At 39.8% G+C, this 11,934-nt stretch overlaps 1 protein-coding gene across 1 annotated transcript; it reads left to right on the forward strand.

Moving 5' to 3' along the window:
• The first annotated feature begins 343 nt into the window (after nt 1-343).
• Nucleotides 344-10,879, forward strand: LOC111668220 (alpha-tectorin-like). The gene is made up of 14 exons (XM_087178742.1): nt 344-400; nt 1,571-1,676; nt 2,123-2,357; nt 3,162-3,318; nt 3,880-3,973; nt 4,139-4,201; nt 4,868-5,078; nt 6,094-6,217; nt 7,410-7,600; nt 7,684-7,832; nt 8,543-8,788; nt 9,575-9,737; nt 10,046-10,138; nt 10,317-10,879. Exons 2-13 carry the CDS (start codon nt 1,594-1,596, stop codon nt 10,136-10,138), a joined length of 1,809 nt encoding a protein of 602 aa, XP_087034868.1. The 5' UTR covers nt 344-400; nt 1,571-1,593; the 3' UTR covers nt 10,317-10,879.
• The last annotated feature ends 1,055 nt before the right edge of the window (nt 10,880-11,934 follow it).

Raw genomic sequence — 11,934 nt, forward strand, 5'->3', positions numbered from 1 at the left:
ATTACATGTGGCAGAACCAGTTGGAAGAGAAAAAATTGCATCAGCAAGTTCAGAGGTCACACAGGTCACACAAACACAAACACACACACACACACAATATAGAGACGTATAGTGTGAGACAGAGCAGAGTCCTGAAGACAGAGAGACAAAAAAAAAGAGACATCAGCATCAAACTTCATCTTTCTGAGGGTAAGACACACATGCTTTCAACTCTTCTCTGCACGTCACTATTTTTCTGCTTTTTGAAACACACATTGGGACAGCCGAAGGAAAACATGAAATCACTTTGGAATAAACAGAGACTGGAACTGCAACTGACCTTTTAACGCTCATGCTTTCACCAGAGTCACAAATAAGGCAATAAGAGCATCATAAAACTGGGATCATCACGTCTTTAAAGGTAAACTCCATATTAAGTTTAATGTAATGGAAAGTGTTTCATCTGATGATCAATTCATTTAGAATACATTTTAGTTAAATATGTCTAAACAGGAGTCAACTTATTAGATATTTGGCATTTGCTCTGTGAAATGATGTTTCTGCTCTCCTTCCCTTTTGTGATCTTTGATTTATGTGATTATTATGGGTTTTAATTATTCTTTTTTCTACAATGAGATTTTTTGGATATACTAACATTATTTATCATTGTATAATAAGTGTCTTTTTTAACAAATGTATGTAATTTTATCAAACTACTTATGATATTTAAGTAACATAATGTTTAAATTTGAGATTGATCCTTTGACATTTAAAATATACAATATATAATAGGTGCACATTATATGTTTGCATTAAATGATGTATACCTACATAATGTAACCTTTGAGATTTTGAAAAATAATAAGATTGTTTACAATTGGAAAATTTCAGTAAGGGAGTTTGTTTATAATTAGAAGATCTCATTGACTTATTATATTAATAATGGACAACAGTAAGTGAAAGTATACTCATGTGTGTGTACATAATGTAACATACTCAATTAATATATATTGTATCATATATACAGTATAACATATCTATCAACAAAATGTGAACAAAGTTATTTATTTTATTTATTTATCTATGACTGGCTAGTCACTAAATGAAGTGAATGACGAATATCCAGTTACAAAAACAATCAGAAGCAGTTCCTCACTGGCCGCTTTGAGATGCTATTCAACTTTTTGGCAAGCACTTCTTTTGTAGACAGAGTCCTTTAATCATCCCACTGTTGTTTAGGGTCATGTACTCCTTGTTGCTTATTTAGAGCTCCGCCAAGAGCACTTAGCTCCAAACACTTTACATTCCACAGTCACTCAATTATTTTTGTGCGTTTAAGTGCCTGGATTTTTGCACAAATTCTCTCATTTCTTTACAGCTTGAGCCATTAAAGGGAATTACAAATAAATGGAAGCATCTTGCCCCTGACCATTATGAAAGTGCAATACTAAATCACTGGTTTTAGGTTATTGTTATAATAACAAAATGCAAAAACACCCTTATGTAAAAGTCCTGCATTCTGCATTCTCCAGTCTTTTCAGTGTATTTGTCCAAAACTGGTTCATCCTGACTTTAAGTCTGTCTCCTTCAGCTCTCTGACTGGCCTCATCCAGAATGCTCTACCTGCTGCTCTACCTGACGACAGTCTTTCATTTTAGTACCTGTAGCTCTATGGAGCTTTGTCAGGGAGACAACCAGTAAGTATGTTTATGATAAATATGTTTATATTTGATGTGAATTTGCTTTACATCTGATAGAAAGTGCTGTGAAAAGGTGACTAATGTAAATGAAATCTCATCGTCATCATCTCACCAAACAAAGACATACAATCCCTGCCTCCCAAAAAGAGAGTGGGTTTGTATGAGTGAAGAGCAGCTGAGATTCAACTATATAATGTGAACTTGTCTGGCTGAGAAATAGTCAAAGTCCCTCATCAAACTGTGGAGCCCCTGGATGAGGCTGCCTTCAGGAACCCACATGGAGACTGGAGGGAGGTTGGACAGTCCAAACTCTTGGTAGATGCATAGACACAAGTAACTGTCAGAGCCGTATCTAACTGGTATCACTTGCATAAACTCTGGCTTAAAGCAAATCTCTCCTCATGTTGACAGTGTTGTTTTGTTCTTGAACCGTCTCCATCCAGGTGCATCATATGCACTGCAACTGGCCCCACTGTCATCGACGTCCACGGCCAGCTTAACTCTGTGCGGGATCGGTGTGCGTACACTCTGATGAAGACCACATCACTCCCAGATTTCCAAGTGCACGCGACCTTCCAGGAACGACGGCGTAAAGATGTCAGTTTTTTGGACCGTGTGATCCTGCAACTGGACAAGCCAGCTGTTCAGATTAATCTGGAACAAGGTGGGAGAGTCCAGGTGAGCTTCCTAGTGCCACAGTTGTAATATATCAGTATAACTGCTGGTCTGCGGTCTCTCAGAACTAGTTTTTCTGATGACGATGAAAATCAAATGTGTTTATAGTGGCTTGAACAACCACCCAAAGGGGGAGAGAAGAACAAGTCTTCATAGACAGAGTTGTGATGTTAAAATTTATTAAAACGAAGATAATGTTGTATATTTCAGACACTCATTCATAGCGTTGACCTTCTTTGAACGCATTGTACATTCACGGCTATTCCACTGGAATGAATGGACTTTCTTTATCATGAGGCCTCTGACACCCAGGAAACCTGTTCTGCTCAAACACACAGTCTAATTATGTGAGCATGACAGTTTAGCACTTAAAAGCAAAAGACTTGAATTATTTGTGCTTTTATTGAGCTTGTGTTTTAAAGTGTTTAAATTGCTTCCATTTTTTCTGTGACAATTAATTAATACACAGAAAACCTACAATACATCTTGTTCAATGTATAAAATTTTAGAAAATAGCAAAAAAAAAAAATCTGTTATTCTCTGAAACCAGAGTTAACATATTAACATGTGTTAACATGTTAAAAACTGAAGTTTACTATTATAGAAAACTAGCAACATTTTGGTTGACTGTTGTTGCTAATTAATTTTCTTCAACTAATCATTTCACCTCTAGAGTACAGGTTGGTTTCAGGGTGCTGGGGTAAATAATGAAGCTGTCTTGTAAAGTATAGTGGAGGTCAACAGGGGCCCAACAACATTTTTTGGGCCCCCACAAAGGTTAATCAGGCCTTGTGTTCTTCCCTCTAGCTGGGCGACTTAATAATGATGCTCAATGACACAGCTCAGCTGGTTCATGGTGTGGAGCTCTCTAAGGACCAGACCGGAGTGACCGCCAAGGTGTCGCATTTGAACACCACGATGACCGTCTTCTTCAATGGCTACACTGTACAGATACACATTAAAGGTACAGATCACTAATTCACAGATAGATGAGGGAGGGAACTGTGGTGTTGGAGAGATGTTTGTCAGTGGTACCGCCAAGCTCTTCCACCTCTTTGAAAAACACTCTGGCAACTAGATAGACACCATAGCTTTTAAAGTCAAAAAGAACGGGGAGGCAAGAAGAAGAAAACAATACAGATGCTGCACAATCGGTATGTGCAGCCACTTTGAAAATTGTTAATAAAGAGACATCTGCTTGCTATGTTTTTCCTCCACAATAACGCTGTCATTAAAAAAAAAAAAAGTTCAAATGAATTCAAATCCATATAGCCCATCTTAAAATATGTTTTAGATTTATTGTTGTTTACGGTTCCTCTACAGCATCACTTCAATGACAAGCTAAAGTTACTGTGAGACAAACAGCTTTACATGTCTCCACAATTTTATTCTCTCTGGTGTCAAATCCAAAATGCTTCCACACATTACTTCTTTGGTGGTTTGGTATCATGATGCACATTCACAGTGTGCAAACAGTGTCCTGCTACTCTATTGATCTGATTCATTGTCTCCTGAAACTGTCCAGGACCAAGTGGACAAGTCCCATCTGTGTATGGTTTATGTGGCAACTCCAGCCAGCCTTTGAATGAAGTGAGGCTCTCTGAACACAGTGCCTCAGGGTAAGAGCCGAACGTCCCCACTGACTGCTGCCTTGCTACTGCTGGTGACGGATTTCAGACTGCGGGGTCCTCGTATAAAGCGGCTGGGTGTTTTGGTGCTTTTTGTGTTTGTTCATGGGGCATTAGGGGAACAATCTTAATCATCTGCTGTTTGTTGTCCCCTAGCTGTGAGACGCAGTACGAGGACACTGCTAACAGTACAATCAACTGCAACGACATGACTGAACGGTGAGCAGAGACACCTGAACGCAGACGAAACGTTCCTGCCACTGATTAAAGGTTCCTGAGGTTCAGAGATGCAGATGAAAGCCCATCACTACAGTGGCCCTGAGAGCTCAATGCACTGCAACTTAAAAAAACATCTTCATACATTTGACAACACATGCAATGTAAACAAATCACAACACATGCAAATAAACGCGCTGCAAATTCAGTCCCACAACACAACGGAGGTGTTTCCAGGGGACACTACAAAGTGATGAACCTAGCTGGGACTTGTTGTTCAAAAACAAGTGCGTCCCAGCCAGGTTCATCACTTCATCACACAGAGAAAGACAGGAAAGTCAGGGAGAGAGAGAGAGGATGATGTGGTGCAAAGGGCCACGGGTTAGAATCGAAACCCGGGTCACTGTGGTTATGATTACACCTTCATGGTACCCCCACGTGTTGCAGTACGTTGCAGTACGTTGAGCTCTCAGGGCCACCATACTTCACATAAACATGAATGAGTGCAGCTTCCACTGAGCACACATTACATTCTTTAATAAAACATAATGAGTCCAGAAAACACCTTCATCTTGAAGTCTGTGCTGATCAACATATTCCTTATCTTTCCATGTCGCCTGGACTTCATTATTCCATCTCCCTCTTTCCCTCTCTGCCTCACTGACACAGCTGTAATCTCCTGAAGGAGGCGTTTTTCACCGCCTGCCACACCCACATCGACCCACAACCCTACGCTACTGCCTGCGCCAACACTTTGTGCAAATATTCTGCGGTGGACAGTCTTAACTGTCAGTTTCTGGAGGCTTATGCCAGAGCCTGCAGCCTGTACAGCAATGACACAATGGAGGGCTGGAGGTCGAAGGCCAGCTGCTGTAAGACTGTCCTACCTCAATGTTACAACAAAGTCTTAGATTCTACAACTGTGCAAGTGGCTCTGTGAGGCTGAATGTTTTAGCAGGTACAATGTTAAGTTGGAGGTTCTGAAAAAGTTAACTATCACCATGGGCATCGGGTCAGGATGCATGAGAAGATCAATCCTATTCAACAAAGGTTTATTCTCAGATAATTGTTTCAAACATGGAAGGGAAAACACACTTTGGCTGCTGGTTAGAGAGTAAAGATTAAATTTAACACAACAAATCAAAGTAGTCTCATTATGTTCTTCTTAAAGAAATAAGGATAAAGAAAGTTCTCAGAGACTAACAACAAACTTCTTCTACCAGAAACTGCTGACCCCATTTGACGGTGGAAAAAGAGAGAATGAGTGGCGTGAAGCCCTTAAATATTCTTGTAGTGCCCAGGTGAACTGAATCAGGTAAATGAGGTGGAGCGTGAAAAAAAGAGCCAATCAGTGATAAGGAAAGGAAGTGATGTAGGTGAAGAAGGGAAGAGGAAAAATGGGATCTTTACTACATATAACGTTAGTGATGTTCACCATTTTAGTTTTTTAGTTTTTACAGTGTTTGTATGATAACAGTTACCAATTAGCACTAAACACAAAGCACAGCTGAGGCTGATGGGAATATTGTTAGTTTTGCAGATGAAACAGTTGTTGAGATACTTAAGTCTATAACAAAGTGGCCACGGCACTGATATTTTATCTCTAGTGGGATTTAGTTTTGGTTTTATTTGTCCCATCACCTGGTTCAAACCTGTACATCATATTTAGTGCCTAGTCACAGATACAGCGCCATTTAAATTTCATTATCAACATCATCCGTCTTTAACAAAGCCAATAAAGGGGGAACTATCACCACTGCAGAGAAATTGTGTTTGGTAATCACCATTTTGATCACATAAGTACACAAATCAAAACAAACACTGAGGATATTTATATTGGTTTCTAAGCAAATCTGTTAACATCCCTGTCTCTGTCCGCAGCCGGCGGCCCTCAGGCCTACTGTCAGGACCGGTTCTGCAGCGCTCATGAGTTCTGCGGCGAGAACAGCATCAGTGGTGGAACCCGCTGTCACTGTCGGGCCATCTTTGCCTCCACATATAGATCTCAAAACACTTTAGGTAAGACAGCAGCGATAAGGTGACCAGATATCTGAGATGAACCCCGGGGACATTTCCAGTTCAGAGGTCAATATATCATTGAAATACCCAATGTTTTTACATATGATATAAAACAGGGGACACTCATGTATTCTGACTATGGTAACTGTTGTATTGTAATAAATTATTGTGAAGGCCAGCTGATAAAATGACAACTCCCTTCCTTTGAAGCAGTCATGAAGTTTGTTTTAAGTAAGTAGTTGTTTTTGTTAGTTTACTGCCTCCTAACCAACGAGTGAGCCAGCTAACCTTTTCTCTGTCTAGCGACTACAACAACTACAAAACAAAAGAAAAATCTGATTGGATAACTCTATTTTGATGACTCTATTTTGTTATGATTGGTTTTAGCTTCACTTCTATAGCTCGCAGCCAGCCACCTCTGTTGGCCAAAACAAGCACAATGCTAGATGTCTGGTCGCCATAAGCTGTAACACAACAAAGTCACAGTACAGACATTATCAGACCTACAACTGACTGTTAAAGGAGCTATTTGTAAGTTTTGCTAGTGCTACATAGCTAACTTTAGCATTAACAGTTGTTTTCTTATGAGTCTAGAAGAAAACTTCATTCCTTTACTCGCCAAGAGCTGTCTCCAGAGGTGGAAAGCAATGCCAATGTTAACTCTAGTCTCTCATCTCTCTTATCTTCTGAAGTTAGCATGCTAACCAGCTAGCCCCGGCCTGTATCGTCACTTTCCGATAGCGACTCACTGTAGCCCCCAGTGCCCCGAAGACATATGGCTGCTCAGAGGAAATGTTATAGCCTCTTGTCTTTAAATACAATGATTGCCGAAGTTCTTGTCAAGCAATAATAACCATCGCCTGCTCTCAGCAAGAAACGACATTCGGCGGCAGAGAAAACTTACAAATAGCTCCTTTAAATTAAAAAAACATGAATATATATATACTGTATATTAGATTGACTGTTTTCCATATCTAAACATCACACAACAGATTTTGAGTGAGGTTTTCTCATTTCTGCCGCAGAACCCAAAGCTAATTAGCATCTGATAGTAATTACCACTTAACCACAAAGTTCACTGTTCGATTCCCAGTCGGATATCCATCTTTCTCACCTCACCACATTTCCTGTCTCTAAACTGAAAACTCAACATGTTACATGTCTGCTTTACTGTCCGTGTCCTGTTTTTCAGGTGACGGTGTGGTCTGCAATAAGTCCTCTCTGTCAGTCACTCTGGTTGGTTGTCTCCTTCAAGACAAAGGCATTCACTACTCTGACTTACACCTGTACGACAACACCTGCAGGGGTCAGATGGACAACGTAACCCACATGGTGACCTTAAGCTTCGACACCAAAATCAACCCCTGTGGGATGATGATCAGGGTAGGTAACAAGCAGAAGCTACAGATGAATGAACTCGGTGGGTTTTCTGCAGTAACAGCGTCTGACTCCGTGTGACGTTGCAGATGAACAACAAAAGCCAGATTATCAACAAGAATGGCGTCATCCTGGAGACCACCAAAGAACAGTTGGCGGATATCACCTGTCCCTTTATCATACCAGATATAGACATCGATTTCTCAGTGGGCATCAAAATCATAGGAGGCACCAACAAGTGTGTGGAGAGTAACACTCAGCCTTTCATATTCAAAGAGAAATACTTTTCACTTCACAGCTTTACCAGTTACTTTACAAATTAAGATTTTACATTCAAAACATACAAATCTTATAGAATACAAGATCACAGACACAGATTAAACTACCCCATTGGTTAATTAATCCTCTGACAGAAAAATAATTCAGCTACTGCTGTCAACAATTTTAATAATCATTTATGCCATTGCTCAGGTAAAAAAAATACTAAATATTTCATGTTCCAGCTTTTCAAATGTAAAGATTTGCCCAGTCTCTGTGGGTAGGAATATATGATATATAATGAATCATCATATATAATACTGCAATAATCCCAAATTAGAGGTGTAAATTTACAACTGCTGTTTGTAGTTCACTAGAATTTCAGATCTTCATGTGAACCAACATTTTAATGATCCTAAATGATAAAATAAAACATCAAAGACCATTTGGGTGTTAAAATGAAAAGAATTGATGTAAATCAAAATGCAAATGATCAAACTGATTTTCTAAAATAAAACGTTCTTTCAGTGATATGGATTATTAACATAAAGACGATCAAAACATCAGCTGGACGTACTCTTACTCTGTAAATGCAGGAAGTATTGTCTGTAGTTCTAGACGTTCAGAGGTGTCTGTAATTTGTGAGTGTAAGAGAGATGAAGTGTGTTTGTGTGTTTGTTTGTTCCCCAGTGGTTCGTACGAGTACGTGATAACTGGAGTGTGGAACTACACTCTGACCATGAAGGCCTACACCGACCCCGGCCGGACACAGACTGTGACTTCGAACACCGAGCTCAAACTGAACCAGAAGGTCTGGTACGAGCTGAAGACGGGCGGCCTGGATGATAAAGAGATCGCTCTGGTGACGCACTCCTGCTTCGCCACCGACGACCCAACAGCAAACTCGAGTCTGAGATACGACCTCATCATCAATGGGTGAGAGACACACAGACGTGGTTGCACAGTCTGTTAATGTGGAGTTTCCAGTGAAGCCAGCTGTATTTATAGAGCCTCAAAATCATGCTGCTGCTGTTAGTTAAAGGATTTGGTCCCTGAACGCAGCAGGCCGTACTGCTGATGAGGGCTGGACTCCGAAATCTGGATCTGGTTCAAGTATCCAAATTTGTTCAAGGAAAAGTTCCACATTTTAGGAGATGCTTGTTTGTTTCCTTACCAAGACTTACATGCAAAGATATCACTCTCATGTCCTTACAGTAAGTATGAAGCTACATCCAGCTAGCTAACTTAGCTTAACAGAAAGACTGGAAACAGGGAAGCAGCTAGCCTGGCTCTGTGCAGAGGTAACAAGATCTTCCTACCAGCACCTCAAAAGTGTTGTATGGGGAGTTAAGTGCCAGACTCTTTCTACGGTCCCTTAGTCACTTGTTCTGGAGCCTTCGACTCAATCACCTGGTCTTCATCAGCAGATGGAGCTTGCCCTGTTTCTATAGATGTTAAAACAGTTTGGAGAAAACAAAAACGTACATTTTCACAATGACTGTCTGCTGAGGAAGACCATGTGATACAACCAAAAGCCCCAGAACAAGCAAGTGCGTAGATCTTTTTATTAGCTGTAGAAAATATTAGTTTTGTCAGTAACTGGGCCAAAAAGCACAGAATGAAACTCGTGTCTTTGTTTGTTTTTTCCGCTCTGTCATCTGCTGTTTGGTGCGACGACCGCACCTGGTGACGTGTGGTTTCGCTTTTCCTGTTTCTGAGCAGCTGTGCGAACCCTGCTGACCAAACGGTGACGGTGCAGAGCAATGGAGAGGGAACGTACAACTACTTCTCCTTCAACATGTTCCAGTTCAGCGGGAAGCAAGGAAACGTTTACCTGCACTGCAAACTGAACCTGTGTCTCAAACAGAACAAGACCTGCGCCCCGGTACGTCCCCAAAGACCCTCACACCGACACAAATACACGCAAGACGCCCCCAATCCTGCAAGTACGAAACCAGAACATCAGTTTTCAGATCTGTGCTTTCATTGATAACATGATCTGTCAGCGTCGGCCACCTTTGATACACTAAATGGCCAGAAGTATGTAGACAAGCCACGTCTCTAATGTCTCTAAAATGGTCAGATTTAAGGATATCGGCACATTAACCTCAATATTTTCATTCGTCAGTTTCAGTCCATAAATATCAGGGACTGACTGAACCCTAAAACTGGATCCCTGTCTCTTTAACGTAGAGCTGCAGCCCGAATGCTAGAACACGCAGAGCTGCCACATCTGAACATGAAGATGAAAACTCAGCCATCATCATCATGGCCTGGAGCGCTTAGGTAAGACAGGAGAGTGCAGGTGACTGAGCGCCAGTGAAGGTGCAGTCGCTATTTTCAAACCTTTCAATGCTTTAAGGGCAATTGTTTTTTTCGTCTATGAAAACAAAAAATATTTTGGGAATCATTTCTCAAAAAAAAACTACAATTATTGAAATGGAGGGAAACGTTGTCTTTGCAGGTTGTTTCCATGGTGATTTGGACTGGACGACAAGGTGTAACTCTCCAAAATGATTCTTGATCAAGAGTCTGGACGCCAGAATTGCTTCAATTATATATTTCCTTTAAAATCTTAGCTCAGATTAACATTGTATTTCATTTGTTTGATCCGTACACAAACTGAAATTTAAAAAAAATACAGTTTGTGTTTTTAGAAAGAGGCTCGAACAATTTCAAGGCAAACAACAAGCTCATGAAGAAATGGGTTTGGCACTTAGCTCCTCCTAAAAGCTCAAACTGTAGTTTTCACATTATTGTGTGTGTTTAGTATTAAACAAAAAAGATTCATGTTGATTTGATAAGTATGTTTTTGACACAGTCAGAATGTTTTCCCATCAACTTTTAATGTTCTTTGAATTTCTTGCTTTGTTTTTCACAGACAGCAGCCTGCAGTGTCAGATTAAGAAAATCAGTTCATAACATGAATTCAGTCACAAATAAAACTATTATTCTGCGAACATTAAAAGAAGCTGCATGTTTATGACTGTTCAGATTCCAGCTGAGCTGAGACTTGATGACACTGAGACTTGCTGTATCACTCTGCTCTTCATTTCTAAGCAAAAAAGGGGGGAGATTGGTAAAAGACAAACACGAGTTTGAGTCCTTTAATTAATTCATCTGTTCTCTAAAGCTGACACATTGAGTCCGGTCACAGAACGTGAAGCTGCTGTGACCTCTCAGGTCTGTCACTACGTCATATACTCTCTACTATAATAATAATATATCAAATGTGACGGTATGAAAAGTTTCCTACAGGGGATTATCACCTGAATGTGCAGCTCCCCTCGGCTGCATGGATCGTTAAAGTGAGTTTCAGCTCGGTGTTTAGCTGCCTGGCTCACAACTTTGTGTGGCCCAAAACAGACAAACACAAAAACAAACGGTTACTGCAGGTTTAAGGTAAGTACAACACATATGGTTGTTACGTGTCCAAACTTCTTGCAACAGCGTGGCTAAAAGGGTTTGGCTCAAACAATCAACAAGAAAAACATGTTTTTTTCACTTAACATCCAGATTTAGAAATATCTGACTCAAAATCTGTTGTGTCATGTTTCCAGCTCTGTCAGTCAAATCTGATCACAGCCACACCGTCCTGATCAAGCAGATTTATTTTTCACTACTTAAACTTAATAAAATGAATATGAATATAGACACCAAAAATAGAAGTGTGCATATTTGATTTTCATAGTCAAAGAAATAAAGTGAAATACATTAAACATTGTAATATGTATTTCCCTTATGCATTTAGTGTCATAATCAAATGGAAAAATATTAATTATTTAGCTTTTAGCCTTGAATAACTTTTAAATTGATTTTAAATTAGATGAATTTTTATTAAAATGTGTATGTATTTCACTTTAATTTTTTTTATGTCTATGTCAAGTATTTGCAAAAATACTACTTAGTCGCAGTTTTCCTGAACCATTTTTAATCAAATGTTCACTCAGTTGTTACAGTTGTCATTTCACCACAACAGGCTTGCTGCAGTTATTTCAATACTGATAATGAGGAAGATGATTTTACAGCTGCAAAACTCTTTCTATCTGAAGATGACAGTCGGACCAAACTCGAAGACATTT

Source organism: Seriola lalandi, unplaced genomic scaffold, assembly GCF_002814215.2.
Source record: "Seriola lalandi dorsalis isolate HSWRI2012SDOR001 ecotype SW California unplaced genomic scaffold, Sedor1 jcf7180002054722, whole genome shotgun sequence".
NCBI classification, from domain to species: Eukaryota; Metazoa; Chordata; class Actinopteri; order Carangiformes; family Carangidae; genus Seriola; species Seriola lalandi.